This window comes from Motacilla alba, chromosome 2, assembly GCF_015832195.1.
Source record: "Motacilla alba alba isolate MOTALB_02 chromosome 2, Motacilla_alba_V1.0_pri, whole genome shotgun sequence".
Lineage (NCBI taxonomy): Eukaryota > Metazoa > Chordata > Aves > Passeriformes > Motacillidae > Motacilla > Motacilla alba.
Window position 1 is genome coordinate 31,260,552 of NC_052017.1, and position 12,989 is coordinate 31,273,540.

Consider the following 12,989-nt stretch of genomic DNA (forward strand, 5'->3'; position numbering starts at 1 on the left):
CTCTACCCTGAGATTTCCCCCGATGAAATCGAACCTGGAAAAGGTCAGCAGCACCGTTCTGGGTAAAGGAAGTTTCCCAAGGCTTTCCAGATCATGCTGATAGGAAAGGTAATGTCCTTATAAACAATTTGATGGGTGAAGGTGTTGGTTTTAACGTCTTTGAAAAGGGTTTTAATGTCTCTACTAACGTCAGGCTGTAGGTTTGTTGCAGAGCACAGCCAGCTTGGCTCCTGAAACAAACAAGGGCCTGCATAAGCCTGAGTTTCTGAATAGTAGATTCAAGGGAGGATACGTGTTAGGTGGCTCAGGAAGGCTGTACCTTCCTGGTACCTCAGCCAATGGAGAAAGGAAGAAGGCAATGTGCGGTCAGCGGTTCAGGATAAAAGGAGGCTGCGCCCTCCAAAACCCCGAGAGATAAAACCCTGTGGACGAGAGCCCTCACTGGGCTCTCTCCCTTTATTCGACTAAAGTTGCAGGACTCCTCTGTCTCCTTTCTGGACATAAACCCCAGGCGTTTGTGGATTTTCCTACCAATGCCACTTTCCCTCCCTGGTATAAGAAACAGATGAAAAAGCCATGCTGAAGTCCAGGCAGTTCCCTGAATGCACAGATTTGCATCTCTGCAAATGGTAGTACAAACCTCCTGGGGACACCACCAGCTGCAACTGCTTACCACTGCAATGGGCAGAGAATATTAAAATATTAAAATTATAAAGACTCTATCACTGTCATACTTTTAAAGGCTCTGCAGCAGATGTCTTTCAACAACTGTTTGTTTGGCCCATCTTTGCAGGCCTCCTCAGTCCTCCAGACTTTAACTCTGATACAACTGCAAGTGTTTCACAGTATTACTGTACCCATGAGTGTAAGATGCCATCCCACAAGTCTCCAGTGTGAAATGGTGAACATTGTAGGGGTGGAAGACTTACCTTCTTTGGGTTTTGCTGTTATATCTCAATTACCATCCCAGAGCAGAAGACAGCAGGACTCCAGGGCAGAGGCTTTGGGTGACATGAAAGTCTGCTGGAACGTGAAACACTGCAAATATATGGGAGGTTTGTTTTTCAGGCTGAGCGTTTTTTTCCTCCTGAGAAGAGGAAACCATCCCTACCTGGGGTAGAGCACTTGCCCCCATGCAGGTCAGTGCTACTTTGCACGAAGGGCTGTGCTGGCCCTGAGCAAACTGCCCCCACCTGCTGCCTCTGGGCTCACACAGCTCCTGTAGGAATGACTCTTCACAGACCCTCTGATTACTTCAGTTAAAATTCAGAGTCCCTTGAGCAGCTTAAATTGCAGGCCTTCACCAGTCAAGCTCTTTTTGTTGGAGTGGGATAGAAGAACCCTTATTTGAAAAGTTTTAGCAGGATTGTCTCAAGAGACATATCTGCAGCCCAGCAGCCTCTTCTCGTGGCTCTTCTAGCACAGCTGGAGCTCCAAGGCAGCTGTCCTCAGCTCCACACCCTGCCACCTGCAAATCATCTCAAAGATATCATCACTCTTCTCGTGAAAGTTTCCCAGCAAGGGCAGTGGAGGGAAGGAGAGCCCTTCTGCAAAGTTAGGTGCTTGCATGCAGCCACCTGCAACAGGTCTGGAGGTTCTCTCCCAGTCTCCCGGGCTACACCATGGAGAGCAGTGATATCCAATGAAGGGACAGTGATAAACCACTGAGACCATAAATTCTTCAGACTGTGCAACTGGATCTGGAAAAGTATGTCTGTCTGTAATGTATCTTTAAACATCATTATGGAGCAGTGTCAACAATTCAGGCTAATTTTAAATATTAAGGTTAAAATTCATTCTATCTGTATACTAACAGTAGCACAAACACTTTCAAGGTCAGGCTTAAGACTACTTAAGGTGCAGACACTCAGAGTTTTAAGTATTAATTAATTAGGTACTGCCTATCTGTAAAGCACTCTGAACAGCCATCATGTTGTAAGTACCAAGTGTTATTTCTGTCTGAAATAGCCAGGTTTGGCTTGCTGGTTCCCGGGGCTTGCAAGTGGAAAGGAAGGAAGAACAGGGCAAGCCTCAGCTGCTTTACAGCGCACTTGCAGCCCATCCTGAGCTCTGCCTTCCTGTTGCAGACCAGCCCAGAGGAAGGAGAGGAAACAGCAGCATCAGGGATGACTGATGACAGGGGAAAGCACTTGCTGTCCTCAGTAAGAGGATCAAGTGCCAATAAGCAGACTCCAGAGGATATGAAGATAGATTTACTCCTCCCATCTCCCACAGGGACTTCTCATGGTGGCTCGAGGCCCCTCTTTGGCTGTGCTGTGATGACAGGGCACAGCTGAGGCCCCATTAACATCATTCCTGCTTTTAAAAGATTGGTACCAGCAAGTCCCACTGACCAGAGACAGATAAGCAGCTCTGAAAAGGGTCAGGCTCCTGAGCCTCTGTGCGAGTCTGCATCCATCTCACAAATGCAGTGAGGGTCTGTGGAACTGAAGGACTGGAAGTAAAATATTTCACATAGGAACAATAAGCATGTGTGGTAGGCATAAAGGCACAGAGCCCAGACTTCGTTAAGGTAGTTTTTATATTTTGAAAAGCAATATTAAAAAACACTGGAAAATGCAAGATAAACATAACAGTTGCTTCTACAAGTTTTACCCTTGTATTGCTTGGCCATTTTGACATATAAATTATTGCTTACTAGCGCTCATAAATACACGACACAATAATATGTACAGAGGCAAACAAGCATGAAATATGCAAAGGAAAACATTGGCAACATTGATTCTGGTAAATCAGATTATTTCATACATACCAGGTCTCATGATGGTGGATAACTACTAGCTGTAGTCCCTGAGAAGTTAGGTAAATACCTTGGTTTGGGGGTTTCTATTTTATTACTTTTAATGCAAGCTGGCACCGTTATGGCACTCGAGAGGGAACAGGAAGGTGTTCTTACCTCAGCTCATTGACTTCATCCCAGTGTTTAACAGTGTATAAGATGACAATAAATAGGCTATGCAAATAAATAATATTACTCTGCTAAAATGTTTAGTATTTACATCTTTCTTTGTAATTTTACAGCAGCACAGGTCTTAGTTCTGATAACACCCTTTCTTTTGCCGCTGCTATGCAAATGAAATTTATTGCTATTCAAGATGATGTTGGAATCAAAAAGCTGTGTTAGAGAAACATCTAAATTTGTTGCCACAAAATCCCATGTCAAAAAGGTACAAAGTGACACAGCTCTTTTCTTTGCTCTATCTAATTACTCCTCTTAGGTACTAAAAAAAAAAGAGTATGCAGAGTGTTTAACCCTGGATGTGATTGTGATAAATGGAATTTACAAGATTTATAGATTTTACACCACATAACCTAATTGCACTATTGAAGGATGTAAAAGAATCACACAATATCACCAGTGCTGGACGCTGGGAGAGGCTGTATCGTATTGCCCTTCCCTAATACAGGGTTTACTTCTAGTTTTCCTCCTAACTTCCACATCTTCAAACTAACTGCTAACCAATCTGCAGCAAAGCTCTGCAATACTTTACTGGTGGAATGAAGACACAGAAGGGCCTTTTTTAATTAGACATATTACCTACAGGTTTGGGCTATTTACTTTTCCTTTATAGTAACAGTTCTAAGGCCCAATTCTCAACACTTAATTGATGATGCAGCCATGTTGGATCCTCACACCTGAAACTTAAATCCCAGTTATACAGGCCACTACAAAAAGAAGTTTGCAAAACTGTGACAAGTTGTCTAATTAGTCACAGCAGAGATAACAAGGTTAATGCTGGCTGTGTGCCTTCAGACTGATTTTATGCCAGCTGCAAGTGGTAGACAACACCTGATTTAGTGTGAAATTACAGAGGTGCAGAAAGCCAACACCACAGCTGGCTCAAAGCCTATTGGTATGAGTTAACTCATCCCTTTACTTCATTTTGAGTTGGCAGGGTGAGGAATGTTCCAGGTAGGTCTATCAGGCTTTCAAATCAAACCCTCGGTATAGAATCATCATTCTTCTTTTTTTTTTTCTTTCCTTCTTTCATTTTCTTGTCTTTTATTCTTCTCCAACACAGCTGCTGCTTCATTCACAGCTACCAAAACTATCACAGAGCCAAATGCAGTGAACTGAGAAACAGCCCCACCTTCTCACCCTGAATATCTCTGAATGCTCCCTCTCCCACAGATTTCCAGAACAACTTTGTGGACTAGAGTGTTACACCACACAAGCTGAAGCATGCAGGCTGGTCTACATACAGGTTCCTAAAAATAATGCCACAGTAAAAAAAAATTCACAAGAGGGAGCTCAAAACCCAGGAAAGCATCCAGGTAATGCAGCTATGTTGGGAATTCTAAGTGCTGTAGCCCTAGGAAGAACTGCAGAAACACAAGCAGCAAATTGCATCTGATTTTTGTTCTTACACTGCAAAAAGGAGCCCACCACAGCTAGCATCTTCATTTGAACAGTTTTGGTCTGTTTGCACAAAAAAGTTATTTACAATATGTGCAGTCACATCTACAGAAGAACATAGGAAATTTTTACTCCATGGCCAGCAAGAGTTTATTTTTTTTTTCTTTTTACTGGGTAAAAAGAAATTTTTTTTTCTTAAAAAAAATCATATAGAATTTGATAATAACAAAGTACAAGCAAATACATTTCTGAAACATCTGTTTCCTTTACAATAGATCTATACAATATTTCACAGATGGGAAAACTGAATGCATTCTACAGATTTCCCCACAGACTACTTGTTAAAGCTGCTTTTTTTAAAATCCCTTTAAACCAGAGATAACACAATTATGAAGAGCATGCTACTTCAGTATTCCCACATTTTAGTAAAGGAGCATTTTCTTGGAAGTCTTCCTCACGTGGAAAACATACAAGAAGATGGGCAAGCAATGCAATGTATCCTCCCCGCTCTGTAAAGAGACCCTCACTGTCATTATGAGTCAGTGCACGAATACATGCCAAGGAGCACCCTCTGCACATTGCCTGTGGCATTCACTAGATCATCTCAGGGCAACCTCTTAGCACTGGAAACCAGGTGATGGTGGTGCTTGAGATGTAGGTCAGCTGTAGACACTACTTTAGAAATGCTGCCTCAGCACAGGCCCAGATGCAGTACTTTTAAGTAACGAGAATTGTCATAGGGAGGGCTGTGAAAGGGACAAAAGCAGTAAAGGGACCCTGATGCTGAGAGCCTGGTGTGTATGCAGGTAATTACACTGGTACCCTACAAAGGGCACTTTTCTGCTCTGTAAAAACTAGAAGCATGTGCAAGTTAGGTGAAGTTTTACTTCCTGAAATGGTATTTCCAGTGGGGGCAATTAGAAATGTAGATGGATCTAGGCATTTGCCTCTGAATAGATACCAAAAAAGCTGTAATCCAAGCAGAAAACAACTTTCCTGCTATAATAATTGATAACATATTAACTGCAGGAGCCAGTGCTAAATCTGAGGTAACTGAAAAGGAAGAAAATAACATGTTTTCAGTATCCAAACAATTGTGTCCATAAATTGCAACAGAAGTTGATTGGCTCTTACAGTGTGTTTTATAAAGCATATTCTTAAAGGAGCCATAACAGAGTGAACCGTTTACTGCTGACCTCCACATCACAACGCACTCTTGAGTTTCATCTGGTTGCACTGCCTTGTTATATTCCTGTTCTAGGTTGCTCACACATCTCAAATACTATGCTCCAGTGGACTCATGGGAGCTGCACAGATTGCACATTATTTTTGGCAACAATGCTTTGGCAGCCTTGAATTAGTGAGGTACATACTGCGGTGAACTGGGAATCAACCCCCTTGCGGCATGTTGCTCGCTGAAATGTTTTGCTGCTGTGACATGATGATTCCTTTCTTACTAATACTGGCAGAATCTGCATTAAAAGCTACACAGGACCAAACAATATTTTCACAGAAACCAAGCTCCTGAGCTCAAAGGACACTGCTCCGCTGCCTCAGGTCCCAGGGAGCAGCAGGAATGGCACCAGGCTTGCCCTGCAATTCTGTGAGCAGCTCCTTTGCTGGCTCTTGCCTGATCTTCCTGCGCATGTTGTGTGAGCTACTGATAAAACTCAGTAAACCGTTCTCATAAAGGGAAGCAACATGCTTGGCATAAACATTCACTTAATTCAAAGTGCTGCAGTTACAAGGTTACATGAAGCTGTGGGCGCTCACGCTCGTGGCTCTATCCTGTGAGAGAGTTCAAACAGAGCTTGCTGGTTGTCGATGACGTGTAGGTGGTGGACGTATGGCTTCAGCTCGTGATGCTCTTTCGAAGGAACTTCATTGCCTGCAAGACAGGAGAAAGGGGATGGATCAGAAAGCTGTGCCTTGCCTGCTGCTTCTCTGTCCTCTGTCACAAAGTCACTGCTGTGCCACTTGCCAGGTGCTAGACAGCCACAGGAAAGACAGTCAGTAATGCAAAGCACTTGCTGCTTAAGTGCAATGAAACAGGTAACAGCTAGAAAGAGAATGAGATAGGGGAGAAGAAAAAAAAAACAACCAGGCAATTCTGGGCAGCCAGCATGCATAAAGGAGGGGGACATGAGGATGGCAAGACGCTGACTCTTCCCAAGAGGAAGATTTAGTTCTGCTGGCAGTACAGGCAGTCCACCCCCTGTAAGGGTGGTTCAAGGTTTCCTTTGTGCTGTTCTGGCAGCACAATGGGACCTTGAGCAGGGGTGGGCAACCCACCTGCAACTTTTTAAGAATTTTAACCCAGTCCACAAGACAGCAGGCCCTGGATGATTTTCTTCAGAGCCAGTGAAAGGTGACAGCGGAGCAGATGGATACAAAAGCTCTTCAAAGCTGCTCTGACAGACCCCTGTGTTTTGATCTGTTAGGCTTTTGATTTCTGATCTAGTAACAGAGACAAAAGTCATGCTGTCATTTCATGGGAGTTTATGCAGCAAGAGGAATTAGCTGTGTAACAGACAAACTGAAGGGTGGCCTGAATAGCAGTTGTTCTCTGTTACAAGCTTTATGCTCAAAATGGGCTTGTGGGAACTCCCTGCCTGTGAAAGCATCCAGCATGGCTGGTACTAGCAGAGACAAAAAAGAAAGCCAAGCCCAAGATCCATCAAGACAGGCAGAGCTAGCAACATTGCTGACTTCTGGCAGACAAGCGAAGTTGGAATGCTCCATTCATGTCCATGTCCTCAGTATTATCATAAATTGAAAAAAACCCCAAAAAACCTTAAAAATTCCCTGAACCAATCCGCTTAACTCATACACTTTTCCCCTCTCCTTTGTTTCATTATCATCCTTTTCTCCACAGTCTCCAGCTGTATGAGCAAGTTTCCAGGAATCACTAATCCCACTTGTTTCTGAAGACATCCCTATGATGCTGTGTGGGTAACACAGATGTGAATGCAGCCAGTTCTGCATTTGGCTGCTAATGGGGCTCCTGGGCAGCTGTTCTAAAGAGCTCTTGCAGAGCAGCCATCTAACCTGAGCAGTGTTGGAGAGAACAGGATAATGTGATAAATTTGTGTCAGGATACAGAGCTGACCTTTCTGTTCTGAGGGAACAGGATCCCAGCAGCTGTGCTGAACATAGTGAAAAACATTTGTATTTCTCATTAACACCTCAAATAACAAAAGCTTGAATTATGTTGTTTTCTCAGGCTGCTCTTCCTCGCTTTGGAAATGCTATTATTTGTTTTCAGGATTTAGGATATAAATGTTATTTCCTTTAAACATGCATTTCAGTTTTACTTGGAACCTAACCAGTTTCTAATCCAGAAACACTTTGGCCTGCAAGCTTAATATACATTATACAGTTCATAAACAATAATAATATTCCTTGCTTAGTTTTGTTTGAATTTCTTCCTACAGTGAGATGCCTGCTGCTCTTAGGCCAATCTGGGAATTGATGCAGTAGAAAGATTCACATTCCTGAGAGCAAAATAAGCTCACTAGAAAAGGAAACTGTCCATAAAGTCTCAATAAATATTCAGTGAATTCATTTCATGCCTAAACGAATTTTAGGGGAAAAAAATGCCTACAGGGATGTCTGTATAAGCTGCTTTTTAAATGCCAGCTTCACAATAAATCAAGTCTGTGCTAAAATAAAATAACAATTGCCTACTTCAAACTAGCAGATTATATGATAAATCTCAGGTATTAACCTTGGATTTATGCTGCAAGACTTACAAAATCACTTGGAAAAATAAAAAAGGCAAAAACGAGATGAAAGATGTGCAGGGAAAGTGCAAAAAACTCTTACATCACTGAAAGGCAACAATGATACTTTTCATAATGCCAAATAGGAGACATTTTAATTTAGAGAGGCATGGTTTGGATTAATCAATATTTCCTTCCGTATCTGAATTAAAAGAAGGCACATCTTGCTCCTTCCCCCCCTGCTTCGTCTCTTACATACATTTATATATATTTTTTTTTTTATTTTTTTTTAGAAAAATTACTCAAGAGCCATAATACTGAGCAGCCTTTGTTTAAAGTTAATACTGTATATACATGTGGTAATTCTATAGAGCAAATGTTTAACAAAACTTTTAAAAGTACCTATTATTCTCCAAGGTACCTGTATTTGTAATTAAAATTATGATTATTATTCTTTTTGTTGGAGTCAATGCTGACAGCTGCTGAAAAGTCAGTGGAAAAAAGTTATTATTCAACTCTATTTTCCCCAAGGCTGCAGCACAGTTCTGAACTTCTCTTTGAAAAAGAGGTTTTAGTGGCCTCAATAAACGACATGTTTAGTGGGTTTGGCTTAAAAACTAACTCCTTCCTAAAGTAGTTCTTCTGTCCCCTTCCTGTATTTAACATCTCTGCAGAGAATAAGAACACTGAGAAGGAGAAAAGCAAGGTTTCTCCTCTGTAAGCAGCAGAACAAAGAGAGCTGAAGTTTTCTGGCATGGTCCCTTAGGGTTGGATTCTCTAGTGGCTAATAAGGCGGAAACAACAACAAAAAATATTTAAAAAAAAGCAAACAAAAAAAAGTCCTCTGTGCAGCTGAGGCACTCGCAATCCTTGCCTCTAGCATAGATCCTCCAGTGTCTAAAGCAGGCACAGCTATATTTGCAGCTTCCCCTAGAAGAGGAAACAACTCCCTCATTTCTTGCTACTCAACCACTTTCACAAAACCCACAGGATCCTCACACCTTCAAGACTTCTACAGTTTTGTGAAATGTCCCTAAGAACCCCAGACAAACAAACAATTGGTCTTGGTGAAGAGCTGATTGAAAAGCTGTGGGGATGAGTACCATCCTTTAGCTGCTGGAAGCCAAGGCAGCTGTGAATTCCTTACCAAAACACTCAGACTGGCAGGAGACTGAGCTAACTCCTTGATAGCTGGGAATGCAGAACAGCAGCACACACCAGAGGCTCCATTACTGTGCAGCTGGCACAGATCCTACACAGGATTTTTTGAAGAGACGGCAATTTTTGCAGGAAAGTAATTTACTAAAATTTGGAAGCTGTTCCTAGGAACATTTTGTAAACTAAAGCAAAAATTCTGGGTTTTGCTGTGTTATCTTCCAAACATGATGCCTTCTCTTGCCCATTGGTTAAATAGTTTTTGCCCACATTCTGTAGTAAACCTGAGCAACTGGAAAGAAAACAGGGGAAAAAAAGCCAAACCAAAAACTCAACAAAAACCCTCAAGGATGTACAAAGGCAAAAGAAATAGGAAATTTTGTCTACTCACCAAATTGGTTATTTCTGCAATGTCTCAATGACCGGACAGTATCTGCAATCATGTGCTGCAAAGACAAAATAATAAACATCAGTGCAAAGACTTGGGACAGATTCTGTCATTAGAAAAGCCTGCAAAATCTCCTTGCCCTACACTGAACAGCCAAAAGAAAGTGTGCTAAGGTAGAAAATGAAGACAGCAGAAGAATCTTTGCTCTTTATCTCAGTGATACCTTTTGATGAAACAGGGTTAGTCAGAAAGTCTTATTGATATCACACAGATTAAATGAGAACCATTCCCTAGGAACCCATGGAAAGGGGTAATGAAAAATAACCAAACAATTGCTCATTTTTCTTCCAGAAACTTTTAATAAACTGAAAACCCACAGAAAGGAAGGCCTGCAGACTGGCTGAGTGCTATGGGGTTCAACCCCAGCTTTAGTGCATTATCTAAGGTATTGTGTAGTCTGCAGCCTCTCCTTCTGTCTCCACATTTGTATAACTGGACTGCAAGCCTCTTTGTGGCAAGGATTACACCCCTTAGTGTACACTTGTGTAATCCCTACGATACTCAGGCACCACCAGCAGCCAGGCAGTTCTCTGCAGCCTAACCAGTACAAAAACAAAAGAGCCCGCAGCCCAAATGCTGCAGAGCAAGCACCCTGACATCTCCACACTTAGGTACCAAGTAAAACTGTACTGTAGATATGCTATTTTAACAAAAGATAGTGCTTACAGGGATACTGGATGCTCACTTACATTAAGCAGAGGAAACAAAAGGTTTAAATTCAGTTTCTCAATCAGGCTCAAGTCATCAATTTATATAAAAATTTGGATTATTCACTACAATTCAGTAGAGGGAGCTTATTTTCACTAGATACTACCCATAAAGTTCTTAAGCCATTACTTTTAAAAATTTTTACTATTTCTGAGGCAATTTCTCACCAAATCTAGTAAGTCACAGAAGCAAATTGCAGTTAACAGGAATGATCTGAAAACTCATGCAAACAGCTGATGCTCATTTTACATGTCCCTCAAAAATTGTTAGAGGTGGAAAGGATTAACTGTCTTGAGCAGAGTATATTTAAGACCAGAATGATGCAGAAAATCTCATCTCTCAACATCCTGGGAGTGGCTTACAAGGCTCCTCCACAGAAAAGCTTATCATGAGAGCACGTTTAATGGAAACTTCATATTTCTTTCATCACTAAATCAAAATAATTTTTCTTGTTACCCGCTGTGCTTCATTTGCCATGAAATTACACAATCTCTTGTGCTGATGTCCTTGCACTGATTATAATGAAGTTCTAATGAGATGATCTAGATTTCACAATCAATAATGTGAGTACTGGCAGTACTAAAACTTCCACCAGTGCTGCTGCTGTGATGTTTCCCAGCCAACACTTTCTGCATTTGGATTTTAGAAGTCAGAAAACCCCACACATCACACATACTGTAACTCTGCTCTTCCCTCCTTTGTAGTCAGTCGCTGTGAGGGTTCATCCCAAGACTGGCTTCTGTAGGTGATGCTCTGATAAAGGAAGAACCCCTCTGTGCAACATTTAAACCAGAATGGCAAATCCTCAGGCTTTAGTATCCTAATGACACATTTCTCTCCGTTTTCAATTCTCTGGGACCCAAAAGTAATGCAGAAAGCATTACAGCCAATGGGTCTGCAAAGCAAATGCTATCTCCTGTCTGCTTAAACAGGTGCTTGCATACTTGTTAGTGTGATAAGTGACAGACATTTCTTGTGGCTTTTCAGCCCACCAGCTCCCCGGGATCATTAGCACTCCTTTCACTGAGGACAGCAGAGCCTCAAGCTTGGGGTTGCACAGCTATTTGAGGGTGTGGGTTAACCCACAGCTGCACGTACACAGTCCTTCCAGCTGAAGGCCCTAGGTAAGCAGGTGTTATTGAAAATGGTAATGGCCATTGACCTGTAATAGAGTTTGCTGGAGTGTGGCTAAGACATGTCATTGCTAAGACATAGCTGAAGGCGGGAGAGAATAACCTGAAGAAGCCACATTTTAGTGAAACAGCTAAGAAAATACCACGGAAATTCCTTGAGATGTGACCATGTAAGGCTATATTTTCATTTATTCCTTCAGATTTAGTTGAAGAAGTAGGTATGATACTACATAATAATTTAACACTATAATAGAGTAGATTTTACCCAAAATGCAGTTAAACAAACCACTGCAACCCCTCCACCTTTGCTAAAGCTAGGTAACATTCCTGAAACAAAAGATCACTTATTTTTTTTCTCTTTACAAATTTCCTTTACATTTTGAATTAACTTTGTATCCACTGCTATAATTTCATGTCAAATCAAATCCAGTCATGGTAGGATTGCTGAGTTCTAACAATATAAAAGAAGCAGGGATTGTAGGGAGAAAGATCTTTAATAAAAGAAACTAATATAGTTGGGAAAAAAAATAATGGTTCAGACTGACAAGTCCTCCTTCAGGTGAGATGTTTAATGCAGAAATGAAATATTTCAAAATAGTGATCCAAACTGAGACACAAGAACCCATCTTTGCTTTGAAATTCATAAGTGGAAATTCTAGTCATTTATGACAGCGAGTAAGTTCCTTCCCTAAAGCAGTAATCTGCTATGGTAGAATAATTCTTTTCTTCTTTTTCTGCAACAGCAAATTTGCAGGTGAGGTTCAGTGGCTTGATCCAAATTGAGCAGGAGTCAATGTCAATCCTAATTTTTCTCAGCTAAGGCCAGAAAGTGCTCAGCACTTCAGTGTTCAGTACATAACACCAAGGAAGACATTATTCTTCAGGACAAAGCCCTTATAATTAGAAAAGAAACATGGACTGATGAATACGTGATCACGTGTCATGCACCTTGTGAGTTCATGGCCATTGACTAAACCCAACTGAGCCAGGGTAATACCAGTGTGCAGCCCGAATTTCCACTTCGCTGATATTTAAATCTCTCCTAAGCCCCCACTTCCTAAGCTTGCACTATTGCCTGCATTCATATGTACAGGGCTGCATGAGACAGCATGTTTCTGAGAGCCTGATCTGAATGATAATTTGGAGGAAGTGTCAATCAGAACAACTCTGCCCCACAACCATCACCTCAGCCTCTCCCCCTTGCTATTTAAAATGCCCATTATCCATTTGAATGGAAAAGGTGAGATCCTGGCTCACTGAAGTCAATTAGCAAAACTCCCACTGCCTCTGGAGACACAACAGAGACAGAAAGGAAAGGGATTCTTACCCAGGAAGCCCAGCATACATTAAACATATACACGACTACACAACAAATAAACAAATGAACACAGCCTGCTAAGACTGGACAAGAACTGAATCCTACATATGCACTAAATAAATATATG

The 12,989-nt window shown here is 41.6% G+C and overlaps 1 protein-coding gene across 1 annotated transcript in view; it reads right to left on the minus strand.

The window, feature by feature from the left end:
* Window positions 1-2,524: 2,524 nt before the first annotated feature.
* The window catches only part of RAPGEF5 (Rap guanine nucleotide exchange factor 5), a 157,462-nt gene continuing 146,997 nt past the window's right edge, over window positions 2,525-12,989 (minus strand). The window contains exons 25-26 of the mRNA XM_038128762.1: window positions 9,647-9,701; window positions 2,525-6,266 (exon numbers count right to left, since the gene is read on the minus strand). Of these exons, the coding sequence (XP_037984690.1) occupies window positions 6,148-6,266; window positions 9,647-9,701 (174 nt within the window). The 3' untranslated portion in view covers window positions 2,525-6,147. The remainder of the gene's footprint in view (window positions 6,267-9,646; window positions 9,702-12,989) is intronic.